At 43.2% G+C, this 20,802-nt stretch overlaps 1 protein-coding gene across 1 annotated transcript in view; it reads right to left on the bottom strand.

Moving 5' to 3' along the window:
* Positions 1-3,554: 3,554 nt before the first annotated feature.
* Positions 3,555-20,802, bottom strand: part of LOC143768228 (uncharacterized) — a 36,179-nt gene continuing 18,931 nt past the window's right edge. Inside the window, exons 7-8 of the mRNA XM_077256921.1 lie at positions 3,700-5,741; positions 3,555-3,587 (exon numbers count right to left, since the gene is read on the bottom strand). Of these exons, the coding sequence (XP_077113036.1) occupies positions 3,555-3,587; positions 3,700-5,741 (2,075 nt within the window). The remainder of the gene's footprint in view (positions 3,588-3,699; positions 5,742-20,802) is intronic.

The following is a 20,802-nucleotide window of genomic DNA, read 5'->3' as shown; positions in this document are numbered from 1 at the left end:
ACGGCCCTGTAGGTTTGGATTTTTTTCCTGTAATAATAAAGACCTTCATTTAAAAACTGTATTTTGTGTTATCTTTGTCTAATATTTACTTTTGTTTGGTGATCTGACACATGTAAGTGTCACAAACATGCAAAAGAATAGGAAATGTGTGTGCATATGTCTATGTATGTATATATGTATATATGTATATATATATATATATATATATATATATATATATATATATATATAATGGAGAAGACGTGCTAAGTGCTAGCTCACAGGCCACTGCAACGCATGATGGAGCTTGTAGTATTAGAAAACAGTACGCCTGGGGACAAGAAGTGATTTAAAAACATCAGAGTTGCATCTGGCAGACACCAAGTGATGCTATCTGCATGATAAAGGTATATATCTATAATAAGAGTATGGATGCATTTACTGGCCAAATAATAGATTAATGAATAAAAAATGAAACGAATTAGGGTAGTAGATAACGTTTTAAATATTTGGTACAGAAACCTGTGTTTGAAATAACAGAGGTCAGACATTTCCTGTAGTTCTTGACCAAGTTTGCACACACTGCATCAGGGATTTTGGCCCATTCCTCCATACAGATCTGCTCCAAATCTTTCAGATTTCAGGGCGGTTGCTGTGTAACATTGATATTCAGCTCTCTCCAAAGATTTTCTATTGGTTTCAGGTCTGGAGACCGGCTAAGCACACCAGGACCTTGAAATGCTTCTTACAGAGCCATTCCTTAGTTGCACTTGCTGTGTGTTTTGAGTCATTGTCATGCTGAAAGACCCAGCCACGACCCATCTTCAATGCACCTACTGAAAGAAGGCCAAAATCTTGCGATCCATGACCCATTCATCCTCACTTCAATATAGTGCAGTTGTCCTGTCTGCTTTGCAGAAAAGCACCCCAAAGTATGATGTTTTCCCCACCATGCTCCATGGTTGGAACAGTGTTCTTGGAGTTGCACTCATTCTGCTTCTTCCTCCAAATATCCAAATATCGCGAGAGGAGTTGATAGCAAAAAGTACTATTTTGTCTCATCTGACAACATGATCTTCTCCCTTGCCTCCTGTGGATCAATCAGATGGCCATTGGGGAACTTCTAACGGGCCTTGACATATGCTGGCGTGAGTATCAGGACCTTGCGTGCCCTGAAAGATTTTAATCCATGACGGCGTAGTGTGTTTGTAGTACTACTACTGGCACTCCTGCATGGTGTCCCCTTCCCCCTCCATGCAGGGATGCCGGCTTACTCACTGCCCCAGACCCTCGGCAAATCATCTGCATTTTCCTGCTTCCTGGTTGTGTGAGTGCTGCAGCGGCGCACCTAGTACACACATGTGCACACTCCTTCATTCTTAAAGGGGCAGCACAAGCATATACTGAATACCCTCCAGCTTGTTTTTCAGAGCTATTTAGTATAATTACTACACCTGTAAGATGGCTTCCAGCCAATTGCTAGGAGTTATCCTGTTGAGACCTTAGCAATAATGTAAAACGTGTAGGACAGAGGAGAGACTGTTTGGGATAAGGGAATACTCTAATTTTACCCCATTATGGCAAAATCAGCGACTGGTGGACTTTGACAAATTTACTGGTTTCAGAGGTTGGGAATCAAGGGGAATTCAGACTTTAGATCAGTTAGTAGGAAATGGAACACTTAAAAGCTTTAACAAACTACAAAAAGAGTTTGCATTGCCTCACGGCCTCTTCTTTCGATATCTACAACTTAGATCTGCATGCATAACTCATTTTAGTGCTGTGGCACCGGATATACGAAATATTTACTAGAGACTCAATAGCAGCGGCAAAATACACCACCGGCTTAATTTCAAACATCTATCAGAAACTCTCTCAGTCTCACATGGGAGACCATCCCTTGACCGCTACATTAAAATAGGAAGCAGAGGTGATGCGGATTATGGAAGTTTTGAATCCCCAATGGCTGTAGATCTTTTGCGAACATTGTATCAAGCTTACAAACTTATTGCACAACATTGGCCAGATGGTCAACCACCGACAGTTAATGAGTTAATAAATAAGCAAAACCATATTATTTGGTTGGAAATTTGACAACATCTGGGGAACCTGGTTGAATGTTCCATGTCTACCATCTAGAGTACTCCAGAGAAATAACATATGGCAATTTCTGGCTTCATGAACACTTGTAGTATCATCAATCCAGGTTAAATGAGATAAGTAGGGCGAGTACACATGCAAACTAATTATGATAACTGAATGGCAGATATTCTAATGTATACACACCACAAAAAAAATAATATGAATACAGATTTCTCAGAAGTATTATCGGGGAGGGATGGTTGTATTAGTTTGAATGAAAAAAATAAATAAATAAATCGAATCCTTGGAAGATGACAACTTTATTATATTTTATGTAGAACAATAACATATAATGATACCATGTAACATTGAAAATATTTGTCCTACTGATGTCTCTTTGTAAAAACTATTGTGTAATTTTCTTAATAAAAATTATCTAATAAAAAAGTGTGTATTATAGACCATGAAATATAGTAATTTCCCTTTCTCATTCAATAATAAGTCTGTCTTTTATATGTTTTTGTACAATTTGTCAATAATGTATATAGTTTGAGTTATTTTTGATGGTCAACAAAATACTATTTTCCAGTAATTCATTTTTCACACTCTAGGTATGATAATGTCATTTCCTCTGTGTGGGATTTTGACTTCTCATTCCTCATGTTTGGTCCTGTTAAAATATAAACACTTCTGTAAACCTCCCATGCTGGCGCGGTTCCAGCAGTGTCAGCACTTGCAATTCGGGGGCTCAGGTTTTTATGTCATATGAGCCCTGCTTCCAATTAGCGCTGGCTTCACTGTTCTCACCTTCAAACAAATCGAACAATAAGAGGAAGTCAAAGAGAAGTCACAGCACTGGCTTCTAGGGTTGAGCGACTTTTACTTTTTTAGGATTAAGTCGGGTTTCGCGAAACCCGACTTTCTCAAAAGTAGAGTCGATTGAAATCGGCCGATTATCGCGAAAAGTCGGGGATCGACCGAAACACGAAACCCAATGTAAGTCAATGGGAAATCAAAGTCTCTCTCTCTCTCCCCTCCGTGCAAAGCATTGGTTGTGTTGGACTGTGGAAATCGCTACATCCCAAACGGTAATATGGCAGTTATACCCCCTGTGACGCCGCAGAAAACAAGCCGGAACCTATGTCATCACGTTGCCCACACTCCTTCATTGGCTGAAAAAATGGCGGGGAAAGCGTCATACGAAACGCAACTTTGGCGTGAAGATCGCCGACCGCATGGCCAAACCCACAGTGGGATCGGGTCGGGTTTCATGAAACCCGACTTTGCTGAAAGTCGGCGATTTTTGAAAATGTCCGATCCGTTTCGCTCAACCCTACTGGCTTCATGTTCAATACATCGAGGGCGGGGACAGTGAAGCTGGGGCTGATTGGGCACAGGGCTTGTGTGATGCAACAACCTCATGAGCCCCAGGAATGTGAGTGACGATACCACTGGAACAGCACCGGTACGGAAGGTGAATATGATTTTTTTTTTTATTTTAACAAGGCAAAACATGATGACAACTCCTTTAAGAAAACACAATTTCCGTTTAAAACATTTCCCACATTAAGAACATGAAAAAGGCTTTTCCCCTGTGTGAATTCTCTGGTGCTTAAGCAAATCTGATTTCCGGATAACACATTTCCCACATTCTGAACAGGAAAAAGGCTTCTCCCCTGTGTGAATTATCTGGTGCTTAAGCAAAACTGATTTCTGGCTAAAACAATTCCCACATTCTGAACAGGAAAAAGGCTTCTCCCCTGTGTGAATTATCTGGTGCTTAAGCAGATTTGATTTCTGGCTAAAACATTTCCCACATTCTGAACAGGAAAAAGGCTTCTCCCCTGTGTGAATTCTCTGGTGCTTAAGCAAAACTGATTTCTGGCTAAAACATTTCCCACATTCTGAACAGGAAAAAGGCTTCTCCCCTGTGTGAATTCTCTGGTGCTTAAGCAAAACTGATTTCTGGCTAAAACAATTCCCACATTCTGAACAGGAAAAAGGCTTCTCCCCTGTGTGAATTATCTGGTGCTTAAGCAGATTTGATTTCTGGCTAAAACATTTCCCACATTCTGAACAGGAAAAAGGCTTCTCCCCTGTGTGAATTATCTGGTGCTTAAGCAGATTTGATTTCTGGCTAAAACATTTCCCACATTCTGAACAGGAAAAAGGCTTCTTTCCTGTGTGAATTATCTGGTGCTTAAGCAAATCTGATTTCTGGCTAAAACATTTCCCACATTCTGAACAGGAAAAAGGCTTCTCCCCTGTGTGAATTATCTGGTGCTTAAGCAAATCTGATTTCTGGCTAAAACATTTCCCACATTCTGAACAAGAAAAAGGCTTCGCACCTGTGTGGGTTCTCTGGTGCTGATCAAGATGCACTTTCAGGTTAAAACACTTCCCACATTCTGAACAGGAAAAAGGCTTCTCACCTGTGTGGGTTCTCTGGTGGTGATCAAGAGACGATTTCTGGATAAAACATTTCCCACATTCTGAACATGAAAAAGGCTTCTCCCCTGTGTGAATTCTCTGGTGCTTAAGCAAATCTGATTTCTGGCTAAAACATTTCCCACATTCTGAACAAGAAAAAGGCTTCTCACCTGTGTGGGTTCTCTGGTGCTGATCAAGATGCACTTTCAGGTTAAAACACTTCCCACATTCTGAACAGGAAAAAGGCTTCTCACCTGTGTGGGTTCTCTGGTGGTGATCAAGAGACGATTTCTGGATAAAACATTTCCCACATTCTGAACAGGAAAAAGCCTTCTCCCCTGTGTGAATTCTCTGGTGCTGAAGCAGAGATGATTTCTGGCTAAAACATTTCCCACATTCTGAACAGGAAAAAGGCTTCTCCCCTGTGTGACTTCTCTGGTGCGTACGCAAATCTGATTTTTGGTTAAAACATTTCCCACATTCTGAACATGAAAAAGGCTTCTCCCCTGTGTGAATTCTCTGGTGCTTAAGCAAATCTGATTTCTGGCTAAAACATTTCCCACATTCTGAACAAGAAAAAGGCTTCTCACCTGTGTGGGTTCTCTGGTGCTGATCAAGATGCACTTTCAGGTTAAAACACTTCCCACATTCTGAACAGGAAAAAGGCTTCTCACCTGTGTGGGTTCTCTGGTGGTGATCAAGAGACGATTTCCGGATAAAACATTTCCCACATTCTGAACAGGAAAAAGCCTTCTCCCCTGTGTGAATTCTCTGGTGCTGAAGCAGAGATGATTTCTGGCTAAAACATTTCCCACATTCTGAACAGGAAAAAGGCTTCTCCCCTGTGTGAATTCTCTGGTGCTTAAGCAAATTTGATTTATGGTTAAAACATTTCCCACATTTTGAACAAGAACATCTGTTCTCTGCTGTGTGAATTGTTTGATGTTTAAGAAAATGCTTTTCAAGCGGAAAGCTATTTCCATATTCGGGAGGTGAAAACGGCTTCTTTGATTTAGGAGCAGTTTGTTCTTTAATGCTTATTTTATGACTTTGATTTTCCTTAGTAGTTGGTAAGGAATCAGAAGACAGGACCCATTTCAAAGGATCAGATGACAGATCTTTGCTGTGAAGGCATGATGGTATATCTGGCGTAATGACATTCACTTCAATTGTATCCCGTGTGATCTCAAGATCCTCTGATTTGAAAATTGAAGATGAAAGCTGCCCCTCTGATCTCCTGGTACAGTAATCTGCTAAGAATAAAACCAATTATTTTTCCACGAAATATCAACAATTTAATATTTTTTGAACATTTCTACTTAAACGGTCATTAAAAATGGCAACTTATGTAATATATTTGAATTATTCACCAACAAAATGACAGTTCACAGTCTAATAGAAAACATCATAGGATGAACCAGTGGAGCGTGGGGTTCAACAGTCAACAGTTTGTTCATGCTGCCTCCCAAATATGGAATAAAAAGCCACCAAACAATGTTATGTAGACAAAATAATACCAATGAAAAGTTCTACTCATCTTACAAAAAACAAGTCCCCTCTCAGGTCCATCATCTGTCAATGGAAAAAAACAGAGGTTTCTACATTATTAGTGGCTTGAAAAGCAACATCACTTCCATAAACCAATCTAGCAATATCCACTCTCCAAAGTTAAATCTCCCCCTCGCTTACTAGCCTTGCAGTGTGCTCAAACCACATTTAGCATCCATGTATTTGGCATTACTATAGTGAGAAGAACCCACTTAATTTATGGTGCGTGTGTCTTCTGGAGCACAATCTTGGCACTATGTGTTGGGTAATAAAACGGTAAATTTTCCATTTTTACTCTCCAACATCCACTGTGCGCTAATTAACGGAAAGTGGCTGTGGAGTCAAAATTGTCACTACTCCTAAAGATTAATTCACAGAGGGTTATACTGTCCAAAATGGAGTCACTTTATAGGGATTTCTACTGCTCTGGTTTTCTGACATTTTGTCATATTAGGGCTTTTACAAATGCTCTGTCCCAGCTTCTCTGGGATCTGCTCTTATGCCGTCTGCTTATTCATTCTATAGGCGGCGCTGGTAATGGAGGAGACATAAGAACCAGAAGCTCTGGGGGGCGCAGACTGTCGAGCCACCAAGTTTAAGTTGCCTGCAACCTGTGATACCATCCATTCTGGCAGGGGTACCATCCATGGGTTTGGGTGTGCACGCTGTCCAGCTAGAGTAATCTGCTCCTTACTTCAGCCAACTGGAAAGCACCACACCCCACTAAAGCTTGAAGCATATTGCTGGAAGCTGCGAGATACAGGCTGGTTCTCCTCTGGTTCAGTCCTCTGTACTCAGCTCCCAGCTTGGGTATTTGTTTCCTGTTGTGACTCCGGCCTGTTTACTGACTACTCTTGTGTCTTTTGATTTTGTATTTTCTCTTCCCTCACGGTTGTAGCCAGACTACCTGACTATTCTTCTTGTCATCTCATACTACTGAAATGCAAATATCAATGTGGTCCAAGCCTAGGGGTCTGTGTGTAAATCCAGATGTAAAGGGGTTAAAGAAGTTAAAGGATGATGGGCAAAACTGCAACTATATAACACACCTACTGAAATAATCAAGCTGAACAGTCTTTTTAAGTATAAAAAGAAACAATGAGTAACTAACGGCAAAACCTCGTCGGGGTAATTAGAGTATGGAACTCAGTGGCTCTTAGAAAATATTGGCCTTTACGATAGCAATATAAACTATCACATTAATTTCAACAAGAAATATACTTTTAAATAAAACTATATATAAGGCTGTGTGCGCACATTGCGTATTTGCTACACGGTTTCTGCATCTCTTGGCAGAAAAACGCAGCTGACAATACACGTGGTTTTATGCGTTTTTGCATATCCAAAGAGCTAAATAAAGATATATTTAAAAAAAAAAATTATAATTGTGATGTAATTTCCTTGTTCAACAAGATATCCTCATTAATATTAAATAAAGACACCCCAGCCTATGTAGGAGCATTAACATAATTAACCTACATATGCTGTAACAAAAAAGCAATTGTCAGAAATCTGCATGAAATGCAATATCTGTTTTATTATTCAAAATATTTTTTAAAAAATTGCCCGGGCTCCCGCATAGTTTTCATAACCAGCAGAGGGAAAGCCGACAGCTGATGTAAATATTCTGGGAAGGAGCCAAAAGCCAAAGATTTGCAGGCTACGAGTATAAATATCAGCTCACAGCTATTTGCTTAGCCTTTACTGGCTAGTTTACAGGGAAACCCCAGAAAAAAAATTGACATGGGTTCCTCCTATAAGCTCGAACCAGCTAAGGCTTGACAGACCGCTGCAGGGTGTTATTAATAGCCTGGGAAGGGACCATGGATATTGGCATCCCCCAGGTTAGAAACTTCAGCTCTCAGCCACCCCAGAAATGGCACATCTTATAGATGCGCCAGTTCTGGCACTTAGCCTCGCTCTTCCCACTTGCCCTGTAGCGTTGGCAAGTGAGGTTCATATCTGTGGGGTTGATGTCGCCTTTGTATTATCAGGTGACATCAAGCCCACAGGTTAGTAATGGAGAGACTTCTATAAGACACCTATCCATTACTAGCCCTAATGATATTGTATAAAACACAGACACCCAGAATAAAGTCCTTTATTTGAAATAATCACAGACTCCTTTATTGAATCAAAATGTACCATATTTACTGAATGCCTAATCTCCAACTCCCTTGTCTCCCGCAAACAATCAAAACAATAATAAACGAACATATACTATCCTGTCCGCCGTAGTCCATTTAATATCAAGTGTCCCACGGCGATCTCACGTGTAGAGCAGTCACATCAGGAGATGTGACTGCTATACCTGGCCTCCAGTGATACATTGACAGGAGGTAATTATTCCCGCAGTGTAACACTGCGCTGCTGTGAGAGTTCACTGGAGTTCATCAGCTGATCAGCTGCGATTCTCTCACTTAGGGCACTACCGCTGTGTGAGAACTTTCCCATACAGCGATGCCGTAAGTGAGAGCACCGGAGCTGATCAGCTAATCAACTCCAGTGAACTTTCACGGGGGCTCAGTGGTACACTGCAGTAGCGACTACCTCCTGTCAAAAGATGTAGCCAGATGGGAGTAGTAGTCCCATCAGACGACGCCTGGGTATACATGTCCGTCGCTTGAGTACAGACACATTTTCCGCCCACACACAGAGACACACACGCACGTATTCTCCGCTCACACACAGAGACACATGCATATTCTCCGCCCACACACAGACATACATATTCTCCGCCTACACACTCTTCCTCCTTTTGACAGTATTTCCCTTTGACAATTTGCAGCGTTTTTGACAGCAAATCTGAAGCTAGTCCGCAAACCTTTGTACACCTGTGTTTTAGCTGCAGATTTGACTGACTCAGTTGAAGTCAAAGAGTCAAAAACGCAGCAGAAACGCAAAAAGAATTGGCATGCTGCAGAAAATAAAACAATACAAATACGGACAGAAATTTACTGATCATGTGCAGTACACTTCAGGATTGTCTTTGATTTCCCTTGCTTTAGTATTCCATTGCATTTTTGGAGCATTTACAGACGTAAAAAAAAATGCCACGAAAATGGATTGTGTGCATATAGCCCAATAGTGTAGAGCAGACGTTTGATAAATTTAGATCTCAAGCATTTGGAAAAGGGAATGGAGACCTTTTTAACCCCTTAACGACCAGAGGTATTTTTGGTTTTGCATTTTCATTTTTTGCTCCACTTCTTCCCAGAGCCATAACTTTTATTTTTTGTTAAATATTGTAATGTGAGGGCTTGTTTTTTGTGGGTTGAGTTGTATTTTTGAACGAGAGTTTAGTTTTAACATATTGTTTACTGGAAAACGGGAAAAAAAATTCCAAGTGCAGTGAAATTGGAAAAAAAAGGGCAATCCCACAGTTGTTTTTTGTCTTGCTTTTTTACTATATTCACTAAATACTAAAACTGACCAGCCAGTATGGTTCTCCAGATTACCACAAATTCATAGACACCAAACATATCTACGTTCTTTTTTATCTAAGTGGTGAAAAAAGAAATCCAAACTTTGTTAACCCCTTCATGACCCAGCCTATTTTGACCTTAATGACCTGGCCGTTTTTTGCAATTCTGACCAGTGTCCCTTTATGAGGTAATAACTCCGGAACGCTTCAACGGATCCTAGCGGTTCTGAGAATGTTTTTTCGTGACATATTGGGCTTCATGTTAGTGGTAAATTTAGGTCGATAATTTCTGCGTTTAACCAACAAAGAATTATCACACTGGCGCTCGTGACAAACTGGGAAAAAAGCTGCTGATACCAGACAGGTGCCGTGCCTCCCCTGTCACACCCACAGGTGAACCAAAATATTCTAAAGAAATTAGGTATCGCGCTAAAACTACTATAGACAACTTGTGCTACAAGTTGTGTGATAAACCTATTTTACCCACAGTAGATTAGACTGTCAAAATTGGTGACAGGCACATGTGAAAATGAAAAATAAACATAGGCACTTACTGCGTCATGGAGGATAGTGCCGCTAGGTGTACTGATCTGCGGATGTTGATACTGAAGGTTTCAGACCACAGGACGACAGGAGACTTGCTCTTTTGTGTGAGAAGCCCGCAGAGCCAGAAGCACCCCGGCCGGTGGTGATCCTGGATGCGCGGCTGAAAAAATGGCCGACGCTGCTGAACTATGCAGCGTGTGATGTCACAAAGGCTACGGAGCTAGAAAGGGGCCAAAACTAACCAACGCGTTAGTTGGTTGACGAAGAGGGACGCAGTCCCTAGAAACGCGTTGGTTAGTTTTGGCCCCTTTCTAGCTCCGTAGCCTTTGTGACGTCACACGCTGCATAGTTCAGCAGCGTCGGCCATTTTTTCAGCCGCGCATCCAGGATCACCACCGGCCGGGGAGCTTCTGGCTCTGCGGGCTTTTCACACAAAAGAGCAAGTCTCCTGTCGTCCTGTGGTCTGAAACCTTCAGTATCAACATCCGCAGATCAGTACACCTAGCGGCACTATCCTCCATGACGCAGTAAGTGCCTATGTTTATTTTTCATTTTCACATGTGCCTGTCACCAATTTTGACAGTCTAATCTACTGTGGGTAAAATAGGTTTATCACACAACTTGTAGCACAAGTTGTCTATAGTGGTTTTAGCGCGATACCTCATTTCTTTAGAATTTCTGCGTTTATTTGTGAAAAAAATGGAAATTTGGCGAAAATTTTGCAATTTTCACATTTTGAATTTTTATTCTGTTAAACCAGAGAGTTATGTAACACAAAATAGTTAATAAATAACATTTCCTACATGTCTACTTTACATCAGCACAATTTTGGAAACAAATTTTTTTTTTTGCTAGGAAGTTATAAGAGTTAAAATTTGACCAGTGATTTCTCATTTTTACAACAAAATTTACAAAACCATTTTTTTTAGGGACCACCTCACATTTGAAGTCAGTTTGAGGGTTCTATATGGCTGAAAATACCCAAAAGTGACACCATTCTAAAAACTGCACCCCTCAAGGTGCTCAAAACCACATTCAAGAAGTTTATTAACCCTTCAGGTGTTTCACAGCAGCAGAAGCAACATGGAAGTAAAAAATGAACATTTAACTTTTTAGTCACAAAAATGATCTTTTAGCAACAATTTTTTTATTTTCCCAAGGGTAACAGGAGAAATTTGACCCCAAAAGTTGTTGTCCAGTTTCTCCTGAGTACGCCGATACCCCATATGTGGGGGTAAACCACTGTTTGGGCGCACGTCAGGGCTCGGAAGGGAAGTAGTGACATTTTGAAATGCAGACTTTGATGGAATGCTCTGCGGGCGTCACGTTGCGTTTGCAGAGCCCCTGATGTGCCTAAACAGTAGAAACTCCCCACAAGTGACCCCATTTTGGAAACCAGACTCCCAAAGGAACTAATCTAGATGTGTGGTGAGCACTTTGAACCCCCAAGTGCTTCACAGAAGTTTATAACGCAGAGCCGTGAAAATAAAAAATCATTTTTCTTTCCTCAAAAATAATTTTTTAGCCTGCAATTTTTTATTTTCCCAAGGGTTACAGGAGAAATTGGACCCCAAAAGTTGTTGTCCAGTTTCTCCTGAGTACACTGGTACCCCATATGTGGGGGTAAACCACTGTTTGGGCACACGTCGGGGCTCGGAAGGGAGAGAGCACCATTTGACTTTTTCAACGCAAGATTGGCTGGAATCAATGGTGGCGCCATGTCGCGTTTGGAGACCCCCTGATGTGCCTAAACAGTGGAAACCCCTCAATTCTAACTCCAACACTAACCCCAACACACTCCTAATCCTAATCCCAACCCTAACCCCAACACACCCCTAACCCTAGTCTTAACCCTAATTCCAACCCTAACCCTAAGGCTATGTGCCCACGTTGCGGATTTGTGTGCGGATTTTTCCGCAGTTTTTGAAAAATCTGCAGGTAAAACGCACTGCGCTTTACCTGCTGATTTACCGCGGATTTCCAGTGTGTTTTTGTGTGGATTTCACCTGCGGATTCCTATTATGGAGCAGGTGTAAAACGCTGCGAAATCCACACAAAGAATTGACATGCTGCGGAAAGTACAACGCAGTGTTTCCCCGCTGTATTTTCCGCACCATGGGCACAGCGGATTTGGTTTTCCATAGGTTTATGTGGTACTGTAAACATGATGGAAAACTGCTACGAATCCGCAGCGACCAATCCGCTGCGGATCCGCAGCCAAATCTGCACCATGTGCACATAGCCTAATTCTAACCCTAATTCCAACCCTAGCCCTAATTCTAACCCGATCCCTAAGTGCAGCCCTATCCCTAAGTGCAGCCCTAAGTGCAGCCCTAAGTGCAGCCCTAGCCCTAAGTGCAGCCCTAAGTGCAGCCCTAGCCCTAAGTGCAGCCCTAGCCCTAAGTGCAGCCCTAGCCCTAAGTGCAGCCCTAGCCCTAAGTGCAGCCCTAGCCCTAAGTGCAGCCCTAGCCCTAAGTGCAGCCCTAGCCCTAAGTGCAGCCCTAGCCCTAAGTGCAGCCCTATCCCTAAGTGCAGCCCTATCCCTAAGTGCAGCCCTATCCCTAAGTGCAGCCCTATCCCTAAGTGCAGCCCTATCCCTAAGTGCAGCCCTATCCCTAAGTGCAGCCCTATCCCTAAGTGCAACCCTATCCCTAAGTGCAACCCTATCCCTAAGTGCAACCCTATCCCTAAGTGCAACCCTATCCCTAAGTGCAACCCTATCCCTAAGTGCAACCCCATCCCTAAGTGCAACCCTATCCCTAAGTGCAACCCTAAGTGCAACTCTATCCCTAAGTGCAACCCTAAGTGCATCCCTAAGTGCAACACTATCCCTAAGTGCAACCCTAAGTGCATCCCTAAGTGCATCCCTAAGTGCAACCCTAAGTGCAACCCTAAGTGCATCCCTAAGTGCAACCCTAAGTGCAACCCTAAGTGCAACCCTAAGTGCAACCCTACCCCTAACCCTACCCCTAATCCTAACAGAAAAACAAAAAAATATATATTTTCAGTATTTTATTATTGGCCCTACCTATGGGGGTGATAAAGGGGGGGGGGGTTATTTACTATTTTTTTATTTTGATCGCTGTGATAGAACCTATTGCAGCGATCAAAATGTGCAAAGAACGAATCGGCCGGCGCACTGCGCATGCCATTTTCCAAGATGGTGGCGCCCATGCAAGAAGACCGAGGACACCGGGAGGGACACCGGGACTAGGTAAGTATGGGGGGGGGGGGTGCGATCGGACAACAGGGGGGGGCAGAGGGGAGGGTGGGGAGTGTCGGATGGGAGAGGAAGGCGCTTAGGACAGGACGGAGGGGTACGGAACACTGACGGCGGCTGCAGATCGCCGCCATCAGTCGGTGGGGTGGGCAGTTCGGGGTCTCCAGCCATGGCTGATGCTATTGCAGCATCGGCCATGGTTGGATTGTAATATTTCACCATTTTCATAGGTGAAATATTACAAATTGCTCTGATTGGCTGTTGCACTTTCAACAGCCAATCAGAGCGATCGTAGCCACGGGGGGGGGGGGGGGGGGGTCGGGGGGGGGCGAAGGCTAAAGTACCACTCCCCCTGTCCCTGCATGTCGGGTGGAACTGGAGTTAACCCTTTCACCCGGCCTGCAGGGACGCGATCATTCTGTGACACAGCATATGCGTCACAGGTCGGATTGGCACAGACTTTCATGACGCCTACGCTGTGTCACAGGTCGGGAAGGGGTTAAAAAATAAATAAATAAATAGCACCATTTTCCGATACCCGTAGCTTCTCCATTTTTCGTGATCTTGGGTTGGGGGAGGGCTGGTTCTTTGCGCACTGAGCTGACATTTTTAATTATACCATTTTGGTGCATATATGATGTTTTGATCGTCAGTTATTGCATTTTAATGCAATGTCATGGAGACCAAAAAAAAGAAAGTAATTCTGGCACTGACTTTTTTTGTCGCTACGCCATTTAGCAATCAGGTTAGTTCTTTTTTAATATTGATATATTGGGTGATTCTGAACTCGGCGATATCAAATAGGTTTATGTTTGATTTTTTTATTGTTTTAAATAGGGCAAAAGGGGGTGATTTGAACTTTTATATTTTTTTATATTTTTATAAAAAAAAAATTCTACTTTTGGCATGCTTCAATAGTCTCCATGGACACTTCTATTTTGGACTAGAAGCTGCCATAACCCAATCGGCTCAGCTACATATAAGCGATGATCAGATCACCTGGATGTAGCAGGATTACTCACTTGTATGTGCTCCCACCACGTGCAAGCCAGCAGTGACAACCATAGAGGTCTCCAGGAGACCACTGGTGGTCATGCCAACCCATCGGTGACCCGATGTCGGAAAGGGGTTAAGGACTACCACGGAGTTACAGATTCAGATAACTGAGGCAGGGTGATCCCACCACAATCAAAATATCATACAGATGAACAGGTAAAAAAATAGGCAGTTTTTTTATTCTATGATACATCCCCAACAACAACGTATGTATGAGGGGAGAGCTCAAACACTAAACCAGAGCACCCATTTATGGTGAACCACTGGAGAAATTATGAGAGTCCTGTCTAGAAGAGTGGAGAAAGTATTAGTGCCCCCCATTTCAGGAGAGATTGTACATTAATCAGAATTATTGAGGATTGAAAGCCTAATGTACCGCATATACTCGAGTATAAGCCGACCCGATTGTAAGCCGACCCCCCTAATTTTGCCACAAAAAAAACTGGGAAAACTTAATGACTCGAGTATAAGCCTAGGGAGGGAAATACAGCAGCTACCGGTAAATGTCAAAAGTAAAAATAGATACCAATAAAAGTAGAATTAATTGAGACATCAGTAGGTTAAGTGTTTTTGAATATCCTTATTGAATCAGGAGCCCCATAAAGTTTATGATGGCCCCATAAGATGCTCCATATTAAAATATGCCCCATACAATTCTGCATAAAGGTTAATAATGGCCCCATAAGATGCTCCATACAGACATTTGCCCCATATAATGCTGCACAAACTTTGATTATGGCCCCTTAAGATGCTCCATAAAGATATTTGCCCCATACAATGCTGCACAAACGTTATGGCCCCATAAGATGATCCATACAGACACTTGCCCCATATAGTGCTGCACAAATGTTATGGCCCCATAAGATGCTCCATACAGACACTTGCCCCATTTGCTGTTGCTGCGATTTAAAAAACAAACAAACAAAAAAAAACAACATACCTCTCCGTCGCTCAGGCCCCCGGCACTTTCAATATTCACCTGACTTCGATCCGGCGCCACTCCATGTCATCGCGCCCTCTGACCTGAGCGTCACTGCAGAAGACGCTGAAGACGGAGCGGCGCCCGGAACGGGGAGGTGAGTATCGCGCAACGCTGCGCTCCCCGTTATACTCACCTGCTCCTGTCCCTGTTTCCCCGGCGCCGCAGCTTCTTCCTGTACTGAACGGTCACCGTTACCGCTCATTACAGTAATGAATATGCGGCTCCACCCCTATGGGAGGTAGAGCAGCATATTCATTACTGTAATGAGCGGTACCATGTGACCGCTCAGTACAGGAAGAAGCTGGGGCGCCAGGGACCTGCAGGGACCGCACCAGGAGCAGGTGAGTATAATTAGACGCCACCGCTCCCCCTCCCCTGCCGACCCCTGGGTATGACTCGAGTATAAGCCGAGAGGGGGACTTTCAGCCCCCAAAAATGGGCTGAAAATCTCGGCTTATATTCAAGTATATACGGTAATTTATGATGTGGAGTGAATCCATGAAACCAGGGCTCGAGCCATGCCAACACATCTCCTGCAGGTGTGAATAAATGTACAGTACAGACCCAAAGTTTTGACACACCTTCTCATTTAAAGATTTTTCTGTATTTTCATGACTATGAAAATTGTACATTCACACTGAAGGCATCAAAACTATAAATAAACACATGTGGAATTATATACTTAACAAAAAAGTGTGAAACTACTGAAAATATGTCTTATATTCTAGGTTTTTCAAAGTAGCCACCTTTTGCTGTGATGACTGCTTTGCACACTCTTGGCATTCGCTTGATGAGCTTCAAGAGGTAGTCACCGGGAATGGTCTTCCAGCAATCTTGAAGGAGTTCCCAGAGACGCTTAGCACTTGTTGGCAGTTTTGCCTTCACTCTGCGATCCAGCTCACCCCGAACCATCAATTGGGTTCAGGTCTGGTGACTGTGGAGGCCAGGTCATCTGGCGTAGCACCCCATCACTCTCCTGCTTGGTCAATTAGCCCTTACACAGCCTGGAGGTGTGTTTGGGGTCATTGTCTTGTTGAAAAATAAACGATGGTCCAACTAAACGTAAACTGGATGGAATAGCATGCCGCTGCAAGATGCTGTGGTAGCCATGCTGGTTCAGTATGCCTTCAATTTTGAATAAATCCCCAATAGTGTCACCAGCAAAGCACTCCCACACCATCACACCCCCTCCTCCATGCTTCACGGTGGGAACCAGGCATGTAGAGTCCATCCGTTCACCTTTTCTGCATCGCACAAAGACACGGTGGATGGAACCAAAGATCTCAAATTTGGACTCATCAGACCAAAGCACAGATTTCCACTGGTCTAATGTCCATTCCTTGTGTTCTTTAGCCCAAACAAGTCTCTTCTGCTTGTTGCCTGTCCTTAGCAGTGGTTTCCTAGCAGCTATTTTACCATGAAGGCCTGCTGCACAAAGTCTCCTCTTAACAGTTGTTGTAGAGATGTGTCTGCTGCTGGAACTCTGTGTGGCATTGACCTGGTCTCTAATCTGAGCTGCTGTTAACCTGCGATTTCTGAGGCTGGTGACTTGGATAAACTTATCCTCAGAAGCAGAGGTGACTCTTGGTCTTCCTTTCCTGGGGCAGTCTTTATGTGAGCCAGTTTTTTTGTAGCGCTTGATGGTTTTTCCCACTGCACTTGGGGACACTTTCAAAGTTTTCCCAATTTTTCTGACTAACTGACCTTCATTTCTTAAAGTAATGATGGCCACTCGTTTTTCTTTACTTAGCTGCTTTTTTCTGGCCATAATACAAATTCGAACAGTCTATTCAGTAGGACTATCAGCTGTGTATCCACCAGACTTCTGCACAACACAACTGATGGCCCCCACCAAGGCAAGAAATCCCACTTATTAAACCTGACAGGGCACACCTGTGAAGTGAAAACCATTTCCGGTGACTACCTCTTGAAGCTCATCAAGAGAATGCCAAGAGTGTGCAAAGCAGTCATCAAAGCAAAAGGTGGCTACTTTGAAAAACCTAGAATATAAGACATAACAAAAAAGTGTGAAACAACTGAAATTAAGTATATAATGCCACGTGTTAATTCATAGTTTTGATGCCTTTAGTGTGAATGTACAAATTTCATAGTCATGAAAATACAGAAAAATCTTTAAATGAGAAGGTGTGTCCAAACTTTTAGTCTGTACTGTATATTACAGCCATCAGCGCCACACAGCTTAGAGATATATCATGGCACAGGTGTAATGTTTTTTATGTAGTTTATCACAATTCTCCTTGAAGTTAATTTGGTTTTAAAAGAAAAGCCGGATTACTTACCGGTAATGCCCTTTTAATGAACCACGAAAGCACCCACTTGAGAGAGGGACCCGCCCATAGGAACAGGAAACCTACAGAGATAAAAAGGGTCCCCCTCTCCTCCTCAGTTGTTTTTCAGAGTACGAGAGGAACCGCCGTTGTTAAATTAATATATGTCCGTAAACTTTTGTACGTTTTATCTTATTTATATTCACCCATGAACAAAATATACCGTATATGTAACCATACATAGCAACTAGGGTGGGAAGTGACAGGGTGCTGTCGTGGCTCATTAAAAGGGCATTAACTGTAAGTAATCCGGCTTTTTACCCTTCGCCACGACAGCACCCAATTGAGAGATTTACAGAGAACCTTCACCTGGGTGGGATCACCGTGCTGAGGACAGCTCTCCCGAATGCCAAGTCAGATGTAGAAGATAGATCAAGTCTATAATGCTTATAAAAGGTCAAGGGTGACGACCAGGTTGCGGCCTTACATATGAGCTCGATGGAGATGTCTTTATTCTCTGCCAACAAGGATGATACAGCCTGGGCCGAATGTGCTTTCACTCCTTCTGGAGGATTTTTGCTTTTTGATAAGTAGGCCAGACAGATGGCATCTCTGATCCAGCGGGACAAGGTAGCCTTCGTAACCTCGTGGCCTTTTCTGTGACCCTGAAAACATACAAACAGAGCCCTACTCTGTCTGCAGGACTGGGTTCTCTATTTGTAATTTAAGACTGCTCTTTTCACATCCAACATACAGTGGGGCAAAAAAGTATTTAGTCAGTCAGCAATAGTGCAAGTTCCACCACTTAAAAAGATGAGAGGCGTCTGTAATTTACATCATAGGTAGACCTCAACTATGGGAGACAAACTGAGAAAAAAAAATCCAGAAAATCACATTGTCTGTTTTTTTATCATTTTATTTGCATATTATGGTGGAAAATATCGGATTACGTACCGGTAATGCTCTTTTATAGAGCCCACGACAGCACCCACTGAGAGAGGGGATCCGCCCCTAGGAACAGGAAACCTACAGAGAGATAAAAGGGGCGGCCCCCCCTCGCTCCTCAGTTGTTTTACAGAGAAAAAGGAGGAACCGCCGCCAGGTTTTTTAGTCTTATTAGGTTTAGGCATATATACATATTTACAACCTCATACCATATTATTCTATTATATACATCTCCCTATCAAGACACCACGTGCAACTAAATAAAGAAAAGGGAGGGAATCGAATGGGTGCGGTCGTGGGCTCTATAAAAGAGCATTACCGGTACGTAATCCGATATTTTCTATTCGCCACGACAGCACCCACTGAGAGATTTTCAGAGACTATATACTGGGTGGGTTAACTGAATCAAGAACCGAAACCCCAAAGGTCAGGTCAGAAGCAGCAGACAGATCTAATCTATAATGTCTATAGAAGGTGTTTGGTGAAGACCAAGTTGCAGCCTTACATATAAGATCTATCGGCACGTTCGCCCTTTCTGCCCAGGAGGTCGACACGGCTCTTGTGGAGTGTGCTCCCACATGCATTGGAGGATCTCTTCCTCCAGCTTTATACGCCAGGATAATGGCATCTCTAATCCAGCGTGATAGCGTGTTCTTTGTAACTCTGGAACCCTTGGTTTTTCCCTGGAAAGAGACAAAGAGAGCCCTACTCTTCCTCCAGTCCCTAGTCCTCTCTAAGTAGGCTAGAATAGTTCTCTTAACATCTAGGGTATGAAGCCTGGCTTCTTCTGGAGTCGAGTGGTCTTCATAGAAGGTAGGTAACAGGATCTCCTGGGATCTGTGAAAACTAGTGGCTACCTTAGGGAGATAACAAGGGTCCGTCTTTAAAATTATTCTATCAGATGTCACGGATAGATAAGGAGGGTCAATAGACAAGGCATGGAGATCACTCACTCTTCTAGCGGATACTAACGCTACTAACAGTATTGTTTTTAGCGAGATGTTCTTTAATGAGGCCTCATGTAGCGGCTCAAACGGGCTTTGTGTCAAGGCATCTAGGACCAGAGATAGATCCCACTGAGGCACCTGTGGTATATGAATAGGTTTTGATCGTTCACATGCTGATATAAAACGAGAAACCCATCTATCTCCCGCCACATCATAACTAAAGAGGGCTCCTAGAGCTGAAACCTGGACTCTTAGAGTATTTACCGACAGTCCTAATTCAAGTCCTTTTTGCAAGAACTCCAATATTGCAAATATAGGAACTTCAGCGGAAAGTTGTGCAGTATGAAATTTAAGGAATTTTTTCCAAACTCTGACATAGATTTGGGTAGTGGAAGGCTTTCTACTCTTCATAAGAGTATCTATAAGCCCACTGGAAAAACCCCTTAGAGTTAGTAAGTGCCTTTCAAATTCCATACCGTCAGATTCATGCCTTTTACCCGAGGATGGAGAAACGGTCCCTGAGACAACAGGTCCTTGGTCTGAGGCAGGATCCAAGGGTCTGTAGTCGACATTGCCCTGAGCCAGGAGAACCATGGCCTTTTGGGCCAGAATGGGGCCACCAACAGAACTCTTGCCCCCTCCTCCCTTATTTTTCTTATTACTATAGGTAATAGATTCCATGGAGGGAATGCGTAGGCCAGGTCGAATGTCCATGGTACCTGAAGGGCATCGAATATGTCGGGGTTGTCCAGTCTGCAAAGGGAAGCAAATGTTTTGACCTGACGGTTGGACCTTGTTGCGAATAGGTCTATTTGTGGCATGCCCCATCGGTCTGTTATCTGCCGGAAAATCTCTCTGCTGAGCATCCATTCCCCTTGATGAAGGGTATGGCGACTGAGGAAATCGGCACGGATGTTGTCTATACCTCTGATGTGCACCGCTGACAAGGACAACAGATGACTTTCGGCTAACGTCATGATGTCTGAAGAGACTCTCATAAGATTTTCTGATCGTGTACCTCCTTGACGATTTAAATAGGCTACTGCCGAGGTGTTGTCTGAGAGGACCCTTGTGTGAGAGCCTCGTAGCTGGGGAAGAAAGTTGAGTAGGGAATAATATATGGCTCTTAATTCTTTTACATTAGAAGAATTAGCTAACTCTGACCTGGACCAAAGGCCCTGAACCACCTGACCACCAAAATGTGCTCCCCAGCCCTCCGGACTAGCATCCGTGGTTACTACGGCAGAAGGGGTGATGACCCATGGTACCCCCTCTGATAGATTTCCCCAATCTAACCACCATGTAAGGGAGTGTACTACCTCTGCCGTTAAGAAAATTGTTCGATCTAAATGTAC

This window comes from Ranitomeya variabilis, chromosome 4 (assembly GCF_051348905.1).
Source record: "Ranitomeya variabilis isolate aRanVar5 chromosome 4, aRanVar5.hap1, whole genome shotgun sequence".
NCBI lineage: Eukaryota > Metazoa > Chordata > Amphibia > Anura > Dendrobatidae > Ranitomeya > Ranitomeya variabilis.
The sequence above is the reverse complement of the archived record's forward strand: the minus strand, read 5'-3'. Positions and strand labels throughout refer to the sequence as shown.